Raw genomic sequence first — 19350 nt, 5'->3', positions numbered from 1 at the left:
TGCTCTGACACAGCCAGACAGCCCTCCAACCTCAACGCCATCAACACTCGCCTGCCGCCACCCCTCCGCCGCCTCCATCTACGCACCTTCTCTCGCTTGTGCGCGACCATCCACCCTCCGGTCGGCGTCAGTCCTTATCCAAAGGTAAGCAAGCTCCCATCGTCCATTGCCCATCGCTCCATCCACCTCTTCTTGCTCCCCCCACATCCATCTTGACCATTCATCCCAACATTCCCATCCTTGTGCCGCACCCTCATCGTCTCGTCGACATCTAATCCTTCTCCACCTCGTCACCTTGGCCGCCACATCATCGCACTCTCCCTTGTCGTCGTCATCGTTGCATTCACAAGCGCCAATCCCACTTCCCAGCTTGCTCGACGCAGCCAGACACGGTAGATCCACTGCCCCCTCTTGCATATACCTTGCCATCCACTCCAATACCTACTCGACACACCAACACAGTCTGCCTTGTGTCGCTCGAACCTTCGACTCCTACTTCATCGAACCGTGGCCCATTGCAACCTTCTTCCTACCCTCACCCCATCGAGCTACCATTTCAACACCACTGCCTCGCTTCTACGCTTATCACATACCACCAATACCGCGGCTGTCTTGACTCGGGGACAAGATTACTGATCTACTGCTCCATTCGTCTCTCTCTCTCTCTCTCTCTCTCTCTCTCTCTCTCTCTCCAATCGCTTTCCCTCCTTCCCCTGGCAACCCATCCCATCTCTCCGTCTTGCGATTCTTTCTTCGCGCTTCCATCGACCATCGACGCTACCTCTCGTCCTCCTCGATGCTGCCAACCTTTGTCGTTCTTCCCGGCACTCCCCCCTTGTCTGGCAACACGACGCCCCTTACAGAGGATCCACATTCCCTCAAACACAAACAAGCCGTTGCCATTCTATCGGCCATCCCCTCTCCCGAGTCAGCTACGCCATCAAACACGCTTTCGGCCTCTGCCTCTGATCAGCATCCACCCTTGTCGCAACTTCACATCATACATCCAAACAAGGCGCTCGTGCGGAGTTCCGCTCCCCTGTCCTACTACGACCCGGGTGAGAGCAAACCTCCGACTCCTCCCGGGGCCGAAGCCCTGCATCCATTCCTTGTCAGCGATAGCTGCCTTGCCTCCACCGCTACCATGTCGCAGGCTCCTTCTGCGCCACAAATGTCGCTTCTCTCGCAAGCCATGCAGCAACATTTAGCGCGCCAACAGATGGACACTAACTCTGCAATCGACCACCACGCCACTCACAGCGCAGTTCAAACGCCCAGCGCATCCTCACTCCCGTCGCCAGCGTTTGCAGGTCCAGGCTCACCCTTCGCGTTCACCGGCGCTTCTGCTTCCGAGGCCGGTATGCGTCCTCCTGCGCCTCATCAGAGCCATTTCGGAGCTGCTGCTGCCCAAATGCAACCACTACCTTTTGGAGGCTACACAAATCATAGCCACTCCCGCCGCCAAAGTGGCTATGCAACCAATCCTCATTCTGCTGCTCCCAGCGCCGGTCCTTCCCGTTCATCCTCGCCAACTCGAGCCCTACACTCTGCAAGCAATCTTTCGCTCGACGCCCCCTCTCACCCCGTCGGCATGCCCCACAACGCACAAAATCTAGGCCAGAATCAGCACGCAGGTCAGAACCAGATGGGCACAGATTACAGCTCCACTTTTAGCTCTCAACACACCATCAACGGTTACGCCCCTCCTGCTCATCCTGGCGTTGCTCCCGGCATGTCACAGACGCCTGGTTCATGGTCCAACCAGTCTGGAATAACCTATGCACCCACGCCACAGGCCTCTTTTGCTCCCCCACAAAACTCCATGATGCCCCCCGTCGGCTTTCAGCCAAGCCCTCATGGACAATCTCAGCAGTACCAGCATCAGCACCAGCACCAGCATCAGCATCAGCAGCGTCAACAACCGCAGTCGAGACAGCCACCAATGCTGCATCTGTCTCAGCAACCGCCACAGTTCAGCAGCTATCGCGGTCCACCAGAAAACCTGCTCTCTCCGCAAACGGCCTCTTCCGACTTTGCCGGTTTCTTCCCACCCCCGAATGCTACCCCACAGGCTACGCCTGGTACTCGGCCCGCGGGCGCTACCGTACAACAGCCTGGCGGTGCCAGCCGCCAATCAACAGCCGAGACTCGATCTCGTCAAAGCACTGGCTACACCGACGAACTGAGCAACATGGCTGCAGCGATTCCCATGAATCGTCGTGGCTCGGCAGGAGCCGAAGACGACATTGATGATCAGAGCTTAGACCCCGATGAAATGTCCAAGAAGGATCCGCTCGCTACCCAGGTTTGGAAGATGTACGCCAAACAGCGTTCGCAGCTACCCAATGGTGCCCGTATGGAGAATCTCACCTGGAGAATGATGGCCATGACATTGCGCAAGAAAAAGGAACAGGAGGCGGTCGACGCCAAGCTGGCACTAGAGGCACAATCCAACGCCAGCAACGCTAGCAGAAGTCACGCTTCCAGCGCCCGCCATTCGCCCACACTCTCATCAAGATCCGGTCCAGCCTCTCGAAGAAACAGTGGTTCGTTCCCAGCCGAACCCTTCAACGGTGGCTTTACTGCACTTCAACCGGAAGAAACCGGTCCCGCCGATCCACATTCGCGCGCTAGCGGCATTGCTACAAAGGGCAAGACGCGTTTCGCCGAGGTGATCCAACAGGAAGAAGAGGAGCGTGGCCGTCGAGGACGCAGTCCAAGGACGCCCGAAAGTGCAGCACCACCGGCAGGAGCTGTAGAAATTATGGATTGGAGGATGAAGAGCAAGAGTCGATCGCGTTCGCGTTCGGTCAGCGCCATGGACGTCGACTGGCGTGGTGTCAGTCGATCCCGTTCTCGCGCGCCCGCACGTTTAGACACCATCGAGGACGAAGGCACACCCGATGGTAACAACTTGTTTAGCCGTTCCGCACCAAACGCCGCATCCGCTTTCAGCTTTGCCGACCTCGCCGCATTCGACGATACCGATGCCTTTGGTGCATTCGACAGCGCGCTTGATACCGACGACATTAGCGACCTGCTCAAGTCCAATCAAAGTCTTCAGGTATCCGGCGCCTCGGGTTCGGGAGCAACTGGTAACTTTGACGTCGGCTCCACGGGACCGGCAAGCTCGAGGAGGACCGCCAGTGCGGTACGAAAGGCCCAGATCCAGACCGCTTTCCGCAAAGCAGCACACACCGACTTGTTTGGCGCCGATCTCGATGCTTGGTATGAAGCCGCGGAAGCATCGTCCAAGGCAGCTGACGCCAAGAAGTCGAGTCTGGACATGGCTTCCATCGGAGCGGCCAACAGCTTTGGCGCACCCTTTTCAACGCTGGACAGTATTCCGGGCATTGGCGACTTTGTCGGCATCGCCGCCAATCAGCATCCCGAATACGGCTTCCTTCCTCGACTCGTCCGCAAGACCAGTTTCGATCACAAGGTGAGGGAAAGGAGCATCTCGCGCGGTCCGCGCCGTGATCAGCTCACTGCCGAAGCGATGAACAACCGCAAGCGTCCCTTCCGGGATGACCTTTCGCCAGCCAGACCTGCGATTCAGATGCCCATCACCACGGACCAGCGTATCGCTGCCGGTCTCTCGCGCAACATTGCCTTGCTCGGTGGGCGCGGTGCAGGATCATCGCAGCTGGCAAATCTGCCTATGACCAACTTTGACTTTGCTGTGCCGCCTCCTGGAGGGCTCAACCACCAACAGATGCATTTCAGCGCTGGTGGATTTCAGCTTCGCTCGGACCAACGCGGCCAGGAAACAGCGACCGACTTTGACAATTTGCTGGAAACTCTCGCATCCCAAGCCGGTACACCGCTCGCGAGTCCAGCAGGCAACTTGATGGCCGGAGCCAGTGCTTCTCCTCAAGGCGGACTGGGAAGCGGTTCGGGTGCATCACCCGTTGCTCCTGGAGTAGGCAATGCAATGGTGGGCAGCTTGCCGCATGGTGCACAGAACTCATCTGACCTCGAGGCGATCATGAACATGTTTTACAATTCGGATGCCGGCATCGGTGGACCGCAGCCTTCGTTCACGCACATCAACCCGAACCAGGTCTTTGGCGGCGGACCAATGGAAGCCGCTTCGGGCTCGTTGGGCAATCTGACCGGATCTGGCGACGAAGGTTCTTCGACGTGGACATATAGTCCGTCAAGCAGTGCGCCTTCGAATGCAGCCACGCCGCCGGGTCTGCAGCAGTCGCAATACCAGTCATCACCACTTATCAACGCTTACCGTCGCGAATCTCAACTTGCGCCCGAAATTTCGGGGTCCGCATCTTCGCGTTCAAATGCTTCGCCAAGCATGCAGGCCATCCAAAAGGCCGCAGCACTGAGCGAAGCGTCGCGTAGGAATGCCAACGGCGTGCACGCACGATCCGTGTCTGGTCCAGGTCCCTCGTCAGGTACCAGCACCAATCTCAAGGATCTTCCTTCGGCGAGCTCCATGGCCACCGCCGAGCCGCCCACAGTATGCTCCAACTGTCACACGACAAAGACACCGCTTTGGCGACGTGATCCGGAAGGCCAGCCGCTCTGCAATGCGTGCGGCCTATTCCTCAAGCTGCACGGAGTCGTTCGCCCACTGTCTCTCAAGACGGATGTGATCAAGAAGCGTAACCGTGCAAGCGGCGCTCAGCGCGCTGATGCTAGAGCGCGTGCATCGATCGGTAGTGGTGGCGGCGCAAATGCCAGCAATGCTCCCGCCGCCGGTCACGGCAGCACAGCTGCTTCTAGCGTCAAGAACGGCGCTGGCTCCTCGGCGGCGCAAAGTAAAGCCAACAATAATGGATCTGTTGCCGGCATTCGTACCGGCAACGTCCCGATTGCTCCAGCACCCAACCCGCCTGTTTCGTCGCCTGGCAGTACGGGGCTTTCGAACTCCAAGGTAGAGATGAAGCGACAGCGCAAGTGAGGTTTTGTTTAGTGTACCGTCTTTCTCAAATGTTAGCGGCACACATCGGTCTTGTTTTCGAGTCACAGAGCATCTGTATTTGTGATTGTTGAGATGAGTGACGGCGTGAGTGAGTGACCTCATGTGTGCTAGCCGTGTTGCGTGTGTATGCGCAGACCCGAGCTTGAACACTCTACGTATCAGGTTCAGATCCGCGATTCGTGATTGAGCTTGGCCGTAGGTGTTTTCTCCACATTTCCAAGATCCATCGTGCGTGTTCCGTGTTCCGTGTCGATGTTCGGCGCGTGATGCAGGGACCTCCTAAACTTGCGTTTCATGCATCGTGAGGTTTGCCGAGGGGTGATATTACGGCTTTGTTGCAAACGGCTGGCTGAGATGACGGAGAGACGACCGCATGCTTGTGACAACGTGGCTTAGCGTTGAGAGGGGGACAGGCGGCTTGGGAAGGCACAGGGTGGTGTTCGACCACCATCACGTTCGCCTTTTTCGGGAAGAGTTTGGCGCGCTGGTTCAACACGCGGATGCTGGCATCGAGATCACCAGTCAAAGTCTCAAGGCATTTGGCTCAACGATTGGGGTGCACGAGATGAAGGTTACTACTGCGTCAGCTACTCTGCTTTCTTTGCTCTCAGTCTCGGTTCTGAGAACCGCCGCGTTGCCGCTCAGGCTCAATAGTCTGGTTCCAACCTGGTCTTGGACTACGCGAATGCGAGACTCACATGGAGACATTTTTGCCCGCACAGACGCAGACTTCGACAATGTATCCTACGCCGATGTGGTCAAGATCGGTGCTCACGACTCTATGGCTATAGGAACACGGATCGTCCACAATCAACACCTCACCGTTACGCAGCAGCTCGACCTGGGCATTCGTCTGCTACAAGCTCAAGGACATCCATGGGACAATCCTTCCTCTGCCAATCCTTCTGGTATTTCACTCTGTCATACTAGCTGCTACTTGCAGAATGGTGGGTATCTCGAAGACTGGCTTGGCGAGATTCTGGCATGGATGGACCGCCACCCAGCCGAAATTGTGACACTCCTCCTCACCAATCCGCAAAACGCAGATATCGACGACTGGGCACAAGGCTTCGAGTCGCTAGCAGTCTACCAAAGAGCGTTCACGCCCAGGTTACCTGACATCTCGCGCAAAGCCTGGCCCACTTACGCCGAAATGCGAGCAACAAACCAGACCCTGGTCATCTTCATGGACAGAGGAACGAGCTTCTCGAAATATCCCTATATCATCAACGAATTCGCAAACGTCTGGGAGAACGCATATGACCAAACCGAATTACCGTTCAACTGCAGCGTTGAGCGAGGAAAGAACCCAACTGACAGACTAGGGCTGATCAACCATTTCCTCAACGACGAGCTGGTCGCAACAGGTATCATGTACCCAGACAAGGACCAGTTGAACCAGGTCAATGCTGCCAGTGGCAGCTTCGGCTTGATCTCCAACTTTCACAACTGCACAGCACAGCATGGTGGTACTAGACCCACGTTCATGCTGATCAACTTTTCAGATGTACCAAGCAGCGGTGGCGCACTGGCAGCAGCAGCCATGTTGAATAATCTCACCGACGCCGGTGTTCTGCCAGTGACGAGCTCGGCAGCGATAACCGCGGATCGCGGACCAACGCGCGTCTTGGTGTGCAGTCTGGTTGGCATTACTGTAGCCGCTCTCCTGCTCTAACAAATACGAACACTGGACCATGATATCCGCAGACGGTTGTTCAACGTCAGAGTCGTACGTGCTGCATCAATCACGAATATTCATAATTCGTGATTGGCAATCGGTCGAGGTGAGCAGAGTTGCAAGATGAGGGCAGTTTGAGCTAAACGCACGACATCAGGTGGGGAGCTGTCATTGACATTCACGATTCATGATTCACGATTCGTGATTCGTGATTTGGGCTGCCTTTGTGCTTTCGTATATCTCACGTTTTTCGAGTCAGCATGTGTGGATGAGTGATTCGACAATCTGAGAAAATCCGCACGCTGCCGCACGGTTCAATCGTGAATCGTGAATCGTGATTCCGAATCGAGAAGCAGCTTGACTCCACACGAGCTTGCACATGCAAAACTCACGACTTGTTCTGCTCTGCTACCTGTCAGCATTGCCATCACCAGCATCATCGGCCTCACGACGCACATGACTGGAAGTCAGCGCTCGTCATCGAGCGGCGGCTTGCACGCAGCACCGACGCCGTCGCCCACCGGCGGACGAAGCTTCATCGACCATGCCAAGCTTCGCATCCTGCTTGCGCCAGTTGGTGGCATCTCGGAAGCAGACTTTGCCAAGTGGTGCGACTACGTGCGATCGTTCGAAACCATTCGGCTTGCCGATTTGCCCTCGAATTGCACCGCTCGGCGCAGAGCCGCTGCAAACTCAGCGTCGACCTCGACTGCGAGCAGCTCATCGTGCGCAGCATCTCCGATACTCCAGTCAGGCGAGATTCATCTCTCGTTCGTCACAAGCTACGATCCAGATCACTCGTTCTTGGCTCCGTTCAACATGCATAGACAGGTTCTCGGCGCACTTGGTCTTGCAACTTACTCGAACAATGCCGTACAAAAGCAACAACTCGACGCAAGTCCATCGGCGTTAAGAGAGCTCCATCCTGGAGCGCTGGTACATCGCGTGTTTGGGTTCGACTCCGGTGCTAAGCGCCCCGAAACGGTGGACTTGAGCTCGATAAAGAACGTGGTTGCTGCCAAAATAAATCAAGGTCAACGCTCCGCGTCACCGCTCGCAAAAGAATCTGAGATAGAGCATTTAGACAACAGCACAAACGAATCGGCTTCGGCTTCGCAGAACCCGCCGATGTCGCCAGATGCGTCGGGCTTTTCAGCACACCGAGGTGGAGGTCTGATCATCTTCCCTGCTGTGCGCAAAGATGGGAAAGACGTACGCTTCTACCTCAAGACGCTGCTCGCCGAACTTGTCGCCAGCATTCTGGACGGCTTGGATCAGATTGTGGCAGGACTCCAAGGAACGCCGTTGGAGACACCGAGAGAAACACTTGACGGCATCACACCGAACAAACCGTCTAGCTCTTCGTCCTCCGCATTGGATTCCACTGCCACTTGGCTCACAAAGACGAGTTTCGCAGCAACCGGAGCGGCGAGTCGTGCCTCGAGCCTGTTTACCGCCTTCAGCAGCAGCACAGGTGGTGACATTGGCACGAGCAGGTCTACGCCTACTTCTTCAAGACCATCGAGCGCTGTCGGTGGAGGATCTCATCCGTTCGACTTGAGCTCGCCAACGTCGGTCAATTCATCGCCCACATCCGAAAACACTACTCGCACCAAAATCCTCGCCGCCAATGCACACAAAAAGAGCGCAAAGCGTGTCACCAGTGCCGCAGCGACCGGTCCAATAGGCACAGGAAGATTTGCCAAAGTGAGAGCCGATTTCCATCTGCTCTCCGGAAACTTGTGGGATGCACTGGAAGGATACTCGACTGCGTTGAATGCACTTGGCAAAGAGCGTGCGCTCGCAGGCGGTCAAGATGCAGTTTGGTTTGCTAGCGCCCTCGAGGGCTTCTCCGTCACACGCGTGCTGGTATCGCGAATGGGCGGTACGGTGCTCGAAAAGGCGCCATGCTTTGACCTCCCTTGGTCCGCCGCCGCTGCAAAGGACAAAGACAAGGACAAGGACAAGGACAAGGATGGAATCACACGCCCTTACGCCAAGCAGAGTTGGGGTGAGATCGCCGAGGCTTACACTATCGCGCTCGTCATCTACTCAAAGTGCCTAGCTCCGCCCAGTGTCTTGCTGGAGCCGGCCAAGTCAGTTACGAACGACTCACCACGAGACTACACGCATCCATTGATCCATGCCAGTGCATGCACGCAGTACGCACGCTTCTTGCTAGCCGTCTGGGCATCTGCTGGATGGAACGGCGAATGCTTTGACCAGCTCGTGTACGGAGGTGTACCGCCATCGTTGGCCGAGGAAAAGCCATCGAATGCCATGTACCTCGGTTTCACTGCCGCCTCGGGTATCGCCCGGCACGAGATCGCGGCAGCTGCTTCTTCAGCACTTTCTCACTCAATCATCGCTCTCAAGTCTACAGATCAGATAGCGCTGCTCAGCACGCTCACTTCGATCTTTGGCTGCATTGGCTTTTCAAGAAGAGAAGCGCATCTGCTGCGACACTTGCAGTCGACCATCGTGTGCATGCTGGAGAAAGCCAAACGCGTCAACTCACGCGCGCCAACCACGGCTTCGTTGCCGATTCTACAGCACGAGCATTTTGGAAAGCAGAACGACGAGCTTTTAGGTGACATTGTCGCACAGACCACGTACGACTCGCTTGGAAGAGGGCCGGAGGCAGTGCTGGTGCTGGCGATGCAGGTCTGCGAAACATACGGTATTCATGTCGAAGTGGATCCATTGAGAAACATTCCATCATACCATATACTGTCGAGGGCGTCAGAAGGCTTGCGTAGCGCCTACACTTCGCCCGCTTTAGATGCATCGGAAGAATGGAGGTCGTCCGGGCATCGTGCTCCGGCTGCTGCAGCTAATGGAGATGTAGTGCTGATGACGCCGCTTGAGATAGCCAACGAAGCAGCGTTTGGCTGGAAGGAACAGCAAATTGCACTGCTCAAGGAAACCATCGCGATTGCCGAACTCCTCGCTGATTACGTTGGAATGGCGTTCTTCGGCGCGATCTTGCTGCGTGATTTCCACACGCTGCTCGATGCACACGAGCAGAGAGATCTCATGGTGGGCATGCAGCGAGCTGTACAGGCGGCGCGCTGGGCGGGTGCTCAAGATCTCGCACTCAAGTACTGGGGCCCTGCCGAACCGTTGTGCAGTCTCGAACTTCTACCGCCAACGCCAGAACGCATGCCACACGAGCGGAACGCGAAGCAGTTGTTCGCAGACCGCACCGAAGCAGCTGCTGGTGACCAGGGCGTGGCAGGTCTCAACAATCCATTTTTCTGGAATCCGAACCGATCATCGGCGAGTAAAGCCAAGACGATCGGCGTGCAGAAGGAGCGGATCTACGTCATGGCAACTCTGCAGAATCCGTTCGCTGTCGAGCTGCACATCGATAGCGTCAAGCTGGTGGGCGAAGGAGCCGAGTTTGTGGCTCAAGAAGCCGAGAGCATCTCGATCGCGCCTCGTTGCTTTCAAACCGTCCGGCTCTGCGGCATCGCGCACACTACCGGAACGGTGGTGCTCAGAGGTATCTCGCTTACGCTTGCTGGTGGGTGTACGGAGGAACAGACGTTTCTACTGCCCATCTTTGACCAAGAAAACGTCAAGTATCGACGCAAGCAGGCTGCTGAACAAGACGATCGGGCGACGCGCTTAAAAGTGTCGGGTCTGGATGCACGCGCTTCTGTGATCAAGCAAAGGGCAGGCGCTGGAACGACCGAAGCGAAGCAGACAGTCGGCAGGTGGATGCAAGTGACTGTCGTCGAAGCGCAGCCTATTCTGGCGGCGTACTGCAACGACCTGATCCCGCTTGGCGGACTCGACCTCTTTGAAGGCGAGTCTCGCATCATCCATGTCGAGCTACACAACCTTTGCACTTGGCTCGATGTCAACTTGGTGCACGTCACTTTTAACGACAATGTCAGCGATGCGAGCAAACATGCGCTGACAGAAGGAGAACTGATGCCTCAAGACGTGTACGAGATCGAGTGGGATCTAGTACACCAACCGGTCTTGTCACGCACCGAGGCAGCGTCGACGTCTTGGGTACATATTGAGCCTGGAGCGACTAGCACGATTGCGATTCGAGTTCGGGGCAAGATCGGATGTACGCGCGCGGTGGTGGCGATCGAATACGGCCATGTAGAGCGCGATCGTGCGCAGTCGACGTTCTGGGTGAGACGTCTGGAAATACCGGTGAGGATGAGCGTTCATCCGGTGCTAGTGTGTACGCGGCTCACAGTGGCGCCGTTGGGAGCGGACGAAGCGACACGCCTGACCACAGAGTGTGTGCGATCCGCCGATGCGATCGCGGCGAATCTTGTGACGCTTGTCGATCGAACGCACGCAGATGCGCGCGCCACGGTGGATAAGTCGGCCAGAGACGGACAAACAGCCGTAGACGAGTTGGTGGATGCGGTGCAAACACTTGTGCAAACGCAAGAAAACGAGTTGGAATGCAGCTTGCTGAGTTTGCACTTGAGCAACGTGCATCGCGAGGATGTCTTGCTCCGTTTGGCGGTGGACACACATCAAGGGGAGCCGCTTCGCATCTACCGCATCTTGCGTGCTGGTAGCAGTACACGCATTCTGGTACCTCAACCACGGCTGGACTTGGATCCAGGAACGGGACATGCTTTCGGTGTCTGCACGCACACCGAGCATGCAAGCGAGACTGTGAGTGGCCGCGATGGCATGTTCTTACCGATCCCATCCATCTGGAGGGAAAGTGCGACGCGCCAATTTATCGTGTCCAAGATCCAGTTGGACGAACAGGAGGACAGGCAGGTACGAAAGAACTTCTGGTACAGACAGGCTCTGCTGGGTGGGTTGAGCGCCACGTGGATTGTGCTACCTTGTATGTATACTGGTACTGCCTGCGTTGGCGGCGACTGGGCTGACGAAGCTGTACACGACGCGGTGCGGTTCGGAACTGTGCCTCTTCGAGGCATAGTATCCGGTGGAGGGTTGGTGCTCGATGAGTCGTCTCTCGCAAACCTTGCCAAAGACGCGGTGAAAGTCGACGTTTCGCTGCGCGCTGGGGTCGACTGCATCCGTGCAGAATCCTTCACGCTCGTCTCGGTCACCATCACCAATCGGCTAGCCAGACGCATCGACCCAATCGTACGTCTCATTGCGACCGCTCCCACCACGACCACGGACGCGTCACTGCTGGATAACGTCATCATCTCGGACGGAACATGGACTGCTTCCCCACGCTCGCGTACGTTGCCGCATCGAGGCTCACACTCCACCTACACTTGGAACGTCACCTTCCTCTCACCAGGCAAGTACGCTTTCTTGGTCGTCGTCCAGGAAGCCTCGGCTTCCGCACTCGCCGACAAGCCCGACAGGCTGGCTTTTGTTTCTTCGCCATATCCTGTCGACGTCCTTCCCTCGGCATAGGTCGGTTGAAAGTGGTGTGACATTTTCGTCCATGTTGTGCAGAACTAGTCATGTGTGCATGTACAAATACAAGCGTTATCGAGCTTAGACGATATGAGGCTGAGAGATCGAGTTTGGCGTCGGAATTAACGCGTCCTGCTGGACTAGGTGCGCTGGATGTTGGTGTGGGAAAAAGTAGTGGCGCGCATCGTTCCACCAGCCGCTGACGTTGTCGGGGGTAGGTACCCATCCATGGCCCAATAGCGCCAAGCCAGCCTCGAATGCGATGAGGCCGATGATGATGAGCTCCATCCGGTGCGTGCTTTTCTCGGTCAACAACGCCCTTACCACACCGAGCAGATTCTCGCAATGGTCCAGCTTCTCATTCAGCGTTTCGAAGCGCTGCCCAATATCGAGGTTGTGGCAGATGGATCGGTAGTGGTCTTCCAACTTGGCGTTTTCCCAGTACACTTCAGGTTCGTCGTAGAAGTTGTCCCTGTCCAGATTCGCGGTTTGACGCAGACGCAGGAGCGTGCCGGTGTGTTTGATGGTAGCGGTGCGAGAGAGTGGCACTGATCCCGCGGTTTCCAGCTGTGCAGGGATCGCCGAGACTGTGGTAAGGAAGCGCGAGAGCGCGGATTCTTGCACTGAGAGACGTGCCGAGCGCGAGAGTCCTTGCGAGAAGGCGAGACGCGCTAGCATCGGCGTCCATTCTGTGCCAAAGCACGTGTATGTGCTGCAACCCGTCGACGACGTCGTAGAGCGCGTACCAGAAGCGTCCACAGAGGCGTCAGTGGTCAACATCGGAGCTTGGCCGTCAACGTCTTCTACAAGTGCACTGTCGGAAGCACTGTCATCCGCCATTGTGTCCGCCTCGGCGTCAAACGATTTGGGCGGTTGCCCGATCACGATGATATCGCCCTGCACGCGCGTCAGTTGAGAAGGAGCGTACAGATAATCCATGGCTTCATCTCCAATCTGCGAATACCTGCCGACTTCCACCTGACACTTGAGATCCCTGCCCTGAATCACGCTTCGCAAAAACCTCTGGCTCTGCTCTTCATCCAAGCCCCACGTAACATACGATCCCGAGCGAAACAGGAACACCTCGCCTCTACTCGCCACCGAATTCGACGCCCGAGTTGCAGCAGTCGACGCATCGGCCAGAGCAGCCGAGCTGGGCACAGGCCATTCAGGCACGTGGATCACTTCGTTGTCCTCAAAGATCTGATAGTTGGCCGGCAGCCTTCCGGACCTGATCAGCTCTGAGAACGAGTAAGAGTGCGCCGTCGCCCAGGCATATACTTGGCCCGTCGTAGGTTCCGGCAGAGTCTGGCGGAGAGCTTTCGAAGCCTGCGCTTTGGCACGTGCCGACGACGTCTTTGCGACCACTGCGTTCTTCTTTCGAGACATGGCTTGGACGAGCTGCGGTGGCAGATTCAGCGTGATCGATCCTCCAGAGGCGGTGCGCTTGTTGGCAAGATTGTACGAGATTTGAACCGGTTTCGGCGTTGACGGGGCTGTAGCGGTTGGCGAGGATGGTGAGGCGGGATACGAGGATGAAGCTGCTCGACCAGAGCTCGCTCCAGCTGTGGAGCGAGATGTGTTCAAGCCGTGATTTGCTTCTCCCTGACTTCTTTTGCCACCGCTGGGAGAGTCATCGTTGCGCTGCCTTGACCATGTACTCGAGACCGATCGAGATTGCGATGCGACCATCAGTGCGCGGACTGGTAGACGTGGCTGAGCAGCCACTGTGGCACTCTTAATGACGCTGGTAGCTACTCGCAGCATCGCGAATCTTTCCACTCGGCCTTTGCCAAGATGTGATTGAAGGGTTTGGCAATGGTGGTAGAAGTCCACGAACAGGTTCCATATCGGCTGAGCCAAAGTCTATCCAGAAAGGCAATCGGAAGATCCGCGCTGCTCCTCAACTTCGAAATAAAATAACAAAAAAAAACAGAGTGCGCAACAGCTTGTTTGAATCGTGAATCACGAATGAAAGTGGAGGCAAATCAACCCAAACGTACCCGTCGATCAAAGGGCAGTCCGCGAATCGCAAATCGCGAATCGCCAATCACAAATATCGTAAATCGCGGCTCCCGGAAAGCACAGCCCGAACAAAACAGAACCCTCTCGCGTCTTGCAAAGCGGCGTGTGCATGTGCAAGCTTTCGGAATCGAGGTTGGGCGTGTGTTGGTGTGACAACAGTCACGAGTCGAACCAGGTGAGGTTGCGACCTGACAATCAACACGTCTAGCCACAAGCCACGAGCCACGGGTGACGAGCGACGAGCGACGAGAGCTGCGTTTTTGTCGGCACATCCGACATCGCAAACCAAAGAACAAGCAGCACGTTGACGACTCGGTCGCGACATCCGAACAGGAAGCAACGTGACAGCCAAGCACGAATGTCTGTGCAAACGGTGGAAGAGCGCAAGCGTATCCCACAACACTCACGACTCCACTAGGACTTTGCACTACACGACCTGGTCAGGTGGACCTCGCAGGATGCAAGCAAGCATGGCTGCTCCAGGTACACCGCTCAGCTCGTCGGCGACGCAAGCTATATCCGTCTCTACCGTCGACGCTCCATCCGATCCTCTGTTGTCCTCGCAATCGGCCCAACTCGACGGTCACAGCTCTTGGGACACGCACATGGGCGGCAGCAATGGCATCGGCAGTCGTGCTCCCAGCCGTGCCAACACACCGGGCCAAGATCAGATGCCGTTGACCATCCACTCGGCAGCGCAGCGCGGCGACCTGCCTGCCATCATGCGTCTCGTTGATTCTGGTCGCGCAACGGTCCATGACCGGGATGACGACAATATCACACCATTGCACTGGGCTGCCATCAACGCCCAGCTCGCCACTTGTCGCTACCTTCTGGATCACGGTGCCCAAGTCGATGCACTAGGTGGCGATCTCATCGCCAGCCCGTTGCAGTGGGCAGCGCGAAATGGCCATGTCTACGTACTCGAATTGTTGTGCTCTCGTGGCGCTGACCCGACCATCACAGACTCGCAGGGCTTCAATGCGCTTCATCTCACCGTGCACTCGAGCGCAGTCATGCCGCTCGTCTTCATGCTGCAGCAACCCTCTCTCGATTCACCAGAAGGTCTTGATTCAACCGACTCGCAGGGCCACACGGCTCTCATGTGGGCTGCTTACCAAGGCGATGCCATATCTGTCGATATTCTTCTCAAGCACGGCGCCGACGTTCACAAACGCGATGGCGCCGGTCTGACCGCTATGCACTGGGCTGTCGTCAAAGGAAATCGACTCTGCATTCGTCTCTTGGCCGATGCAAAAGCGGATCTGCTTGCCAAAGAGGATTCGGGCAAGACGCCAAGAGACATGGCCATCGAGCTCAAGTCGATCGGCGCGTACCGCAAGGCATTGGCCGATATTGGGCTAGAGGAGGATGGCCGTCGCAAGCAACGCACTTTCGGTGCAAGTACCGATCGCACCGCCAGACTGGCCACTATGGTGGTTCCCTTTGTAGCGTTGGGTTTCATCTTTGCCACCTTTGCAGCGCTACCCTGGTACACGGCCGCACCGTTTGCCGCAGCCGAGTTGTTTGGCATGCATCACATTGTGACGCGTGTCATTCTGGATCCTCACGAACACGACTTTCTGCAGCGCTCCAACTACTTTCTCGCCATCGTAGCCGGCTCAATAGCCTGGGTGGGCTGGGAGTGGGTGCACAAGCTCGCCTCGGCTACGCCCGGGTACGCCTCCAACAACCTCTTTTTCGCACTCTCTCTCATCGTCTGCTCCTGGAACCTCTTTCGCGCCGCTTCGATCTCGCCCGGCTATGCACCTCTGGTACCCTCGGCGCTGCACCGCCGCGAAATCGTCACGCAGCTCGCACAGCAAGGCCGACTGAACGGTCAGACCTACTGCGTCTCGTGCATGGCTCGCAAACCGATGCGCTCCAAGCACTGCAAGCTGTGCAAACGCTGTGTTGCGCGTCACGACCACCATTGTCCCTGGGTCGCCAACTGCATCGGCGTTGGAAATCATCGTCAGTTTCTGCTCTTTGTTGGCGCACTTGTGGTTGGTGTGCTGCAATTCCTCTACCTCACCGTCGTGTACTACTCGATCAACGCTCCGCCTTACGACCCGTTGCCGGATTCGAGCTACGAGACGTGTCATTTGCCGTTCGCGTTTCTCTGCACTGCCACCACTTTCGATGCGTTTTTGCTCGGCGTGGCTCTGTGGGCAGCGTTGCAGTTGACTTGGACGGTGATCTTGCTAGTGGCGCAGGCTTGGCAGATCACGCGCCAGATGACAACGCTGGAAGTCTCGAATCTGGGAAGGTTCGGTTTCATGGGGGGTAAGGGAGGACAGAGTTATGCTGGGCAGACTAACTTTATCGCGCAGCATTCAGGGCGTGGCCAGCCGTCAGGAAGTCTGAGCGCAGCGACGGATCGGCTGCAGGGGATCCACAAACAGTTTGGCGAGAACGAGAATGCAGAGATCGATGTGAACCTCGGTGCTGACGAGAGTGCAGATGCGACAAGCACACACGCCCATGCGCATGGATCGCATTCCAAGCTGAACCTGCTCAGGCGCGTGTTTGCATCGTCCAGCAGCTGGCTGCTTTCAATCGTCGGCTTGGATCTGTATACGCGCGGCAAGGCGGGTGAGGGCTTGAAGCGCGCTAGCGCCGCAGCGAATCCGTTCGACCACGGCTTGCTCTCGAATTGCAAAGACTTTTGGTCCAGAGGTGAGGATCTGAACCTCGACTATACTACGCTGTACGACCTCCCCGCCGAAGTCAGCCCGGGACATTGCCAGGTGGTCCCGTTCTTGGTGGATACCGTGACTGCTGGTGGCAGGGGTGGCGCGTGGAGGAATAGGTCGCCCGCTTCAGGCTATTCGTTGTTGAGAAGTGGAGCGGACGACGACGACGACGACAGCGACAACGCGACCATGCCCGTGGACGCTGCGGGCAGGAGAAAGTGGAGTATGTGGAGCAATTTGAAGAAGAGTGCCAAGCCTCCTGGCTCAGCTACGGCTATCTTGCCTACGTCGAATGCAACGCATGCTTGAGAGCTGGCGTTGTCAAGGACCGAACTTGAACTTTCACATCGCATACTTTCGACCCCTGCACTTTGATGAACAATGAGACACATGCCATTCACGATATACACACGTTCATTTGGCTGTTGGTTTGCATGCATCGGATTCACGGTTGCACGGTGTATAAGGGCCTAATCGAGGAAGGACGGCTTGGGTGTTGGCGGATCGGGTAGATACGTCGTATTGGAAGAGGAGCCGAAGTTGTCGGCGAGCATAGCGTAAGGGTCAGCGTCTTGGGTGTCGTCGACGCCGAGCGGGGTGTACGAGGATTTCGACGAGGACAAATGATTTGGTTGGTGGTCTGGGAGATGGTCGTGGTCCGGGCCATGTGATTTGTCGCGTTCAGCGAGCGCGCGGGATGTGGAAGCATGGTCGTAGAGGGGCAGTTTTTCGTCGGGCTTGGTCTCGAGCGTTGTGTTGAGAACAGGTGCTCGAGCGAGTGGCTTGCTGTAAAGATGAGCGCTAGCGTACCGACGTGCACTCTCATCGAGCGCAGACGAATCCGGAATGTACCTCGCCTTGGCGTTGCGGATAAACGTCTGCGGTTGCCGATGAAAGATGCTCGCCAAGCTGGCACCGTGCAGAAGCAATTGGTCGAGCAATTGACGATCCATCCGATCCGTCTCGGTACTAATGGCCGGTTTAGCACCCAACACCACCCCCCTCGCCGCTTCCGGATCGGTCGAGAGCAGTCGCCAATACATGAATCCTCGATCCCTCAAATCCGGATTCTCAACCTCCTCTGTAGCCCACTTCAACACTTTCGGCACCAACTCGCCTCCCGCCGTAGGCCGCTTGAGAAACAGCTTGACCGTTGCCGTCAACAGCGCCAACTGCACATCCACTGGCTCTTCGAGAAAAGTATACAAGAAATCTTCCAACAGCTCATCCGAGTTCTCGATGCGATCCGCATACTGCCCGATGATCCAGATCATCGCCGCCTTGGCTTCGCTCTCGTCCAAATTATCCAGGTTGTCGCACAACGTACCGATTACGCTCTCGTACCGGTTCGGATATTTTCGGAAGATGTCCTTGATCACCACGATCGCTTCTTGCACCACGTAGTTCACCTTGGTCTGGATGAGTGTCAGCAGCGCCTGGATGCATCGGTCCGCTGAAGACTCGATCTTGATCGCCAAGCGTCCGATGCTGCGCACCGCTTTCCGCGCAAAATCGACGTCTACCTCGGAAGCGTACTCGCGCAGTTCGGCAAGCACCTGCTCGACATTGCGCTCGTTGGCAAGCCGATAGATGATCTCGAGCTTGGCCATCTTGACGTAGATGGGATCGTTGTACTTGCAAAAAAATACTTTGACTTCGTTCTGTAGAACCAAAGGTCTCCTCTGGATCACGAGCAAAATGTTTCGCAGCGCTACGTACTGCACCTCTGGCCCCGAAGAAAGCAACGTGACGAGCGGTGGAGAGAGCTTCCGACAGAGCGACTCCTTGAACTCAGCACTGGCAATGTAGTTCATCAGATAAAGGATGACTTTAGTGGCAGTGAGCACAACCGCGGAATTGGCGTGTTGCAGACGAACAGCGATGCGTTCGGCCAATATCTCGGCATCGGCAAAGTCCGAAGGGACAAAGAACATGAGTGCTTCGAGAATGTACGTCTGGCCCCATTCGGAACACTCTGCCAAAGCGGAGACGAGTTTGGAAGCGATGGTGAGGTTGAGCTTGAGCTGGATGTTGTCCGACCTTTCCGAGATCTCGACGAGCGCAGCGACGGCGTTGGCAACAACGGTGGGATTGGCATCGGCGAGCAGGTCACGAAGCATACCAATAAAGGAATGCTTTTCCATCAATCGCTTGTCGTGCATGTAGAGCTTTGCGACGCAGATGGCCGCCGTTTTGCGCACGTATGGATCTGCATCTTTGAGTGAATGCCTCAAAGGATCGATCAACGCTGCTAGCACGGTGGGTACGTGGATGTAGGACATGGTTCGGATGGCGAGCGCGCGGATGAGCGGATTTCGATCGTTGCAATCCGAAAGAAACCCGGGCACTGCGTTGGATACGAGATCCGGTTTGGCACGTGCGTAGTTGATGAGGTAGAGGTACACCATCTTCTTGATCTCGAGCACCTGGATGTTCATGCACTGCACTACGTCCGGGAAAAGTGCAGACATGTCGTTGCCCATGGTGGCGTTGGCAATGATTTTTTTGAGCACCGCCTTTTTGCGCACCCAGCCCTTGTCCTTCTTGTCGGCATTGAGCTCGGTGCGCAGCTCGTCGACTTTGCCTCGCTGGAAGAACTTGGCATCCTTGCCTGAGTCCGCCAT

At 56.5% G+C, this 19350-nt stretch overlaps 6 protein-coding genes across 6 annotated transcripts; 4 read left to right on the top strand and 2 right to left on the bottom strand.

Annotated features, from left to right (window-relative positions):
• Positions 1-796: 796 nt before the first annotated feature.
• UMAG_10417 (uncharacterized protein) lies at positions 797-4921 on the top strand (the record flags this gene model as incomplete). The annotated part of the gene is made up of 1 exon (XM_011392467.1): positions 797-4921. One exon carries the CDS (start codon positions 797-799, stop codon positions 4919-4921), a length of 4125 nt encoding a protein of 1374 aa, XP_011390769.1.
• A 394-nt stretch (positions 4922-5315) lies between these two features.
• Positions 5316-6617, top strand: UMAG_10416 (uncharacterized protein; the record flags this gene model as incomplete). The annotated part of the gene is made up of 1 exon (XM_011392466.1): positions 5316-6617. One exon carries the CDS (start codon positions 5316-5318, stop codon positions 6615-6617), a length of 1302 nt encoding a protein of 433 aa, XP_011390768.1.
• Positions 6618-7076: 459 nt separating this feature from the next.
• On the top strand, positions 7077-12002 carry UMAG_10415 (uncharacterized protein; the record flags this gene model as incomplete). Its single annotated transcript, XM_011392465.1, has 1 exon — positions 7077-12002. One exon carries the CDS (start codon positions 7077-7079, stop codon positions 12000-12002), a length of 4926 nt encoding a protein of 1641 aa, XP_011390767.1.
• Positions 12003-12086: 84 nt separating this feature from the next.
• Positions 12087-13772, bottom strand: UMAG_04251 (uncharacterized protein; the record flags this gene model as incomplete). Its single annotated transcript, XM_011392421.1, has 1 exon — positions 12087-13772. The coding sequence occupies one exon, from the start codon at positions 13770-13772 to the stop codon at positions 12087-12089; it is 1686 nt and encodes a 561-aa protein (XP_011390723.1).
• A 728-nt stretch (positions 13773-14500) lies between these two features.
• On the top strand, positions 14501-17035 carry UMAG_04250 (uncharacterized protein; the record flags this gene model as incomplete). Its single annotated transcript, XM_011392420.1, has 1 exon — positions 14501-17035. The coding sequence occupies one exon, from the start codon at positions 14501-14503 to the stop codon at positions 17033-17035; it is 2535 nt and encodes an 844-aa protein (XP_011390722.1).
• A 161-nt stretch (positions 17036-17196) lies between these two features.
• Positions 17197-19350, bottom strand: UMAG_04249 (putative beta-adaptin; the record flags this gene model as incomplete). The annotated part of the gene is made up of 1 exon (XM_011392419.1): positions 17197-19350. The coding sequence occupies one exon, from the start codon at positions 19348-19350 to the stop codon at positions 17197-17199; it is 2154 nt and encodes a 717-aa protein (XP_011390721.1).

Source organism: Mycosarcoma maydis, chromosome 12 (assembly GCF_000328475.2).
Source record: "Mycosarcoma maydis chromosome 12, whole genome shotgun sequence".
Taxonomy (NCBI): domain Eukaryota; kingdom Fungi; phylum Basidiomycota; class Ustilaginomycetes; order Ustilaginales; genus Mycosarcoma; species Mycosarcoma maydis.
The sequence above is the reverse complement of the archived record's forward strand: the minus strand, read 5'-3'. Positions and strand labels throughout refer to the sequence as shown.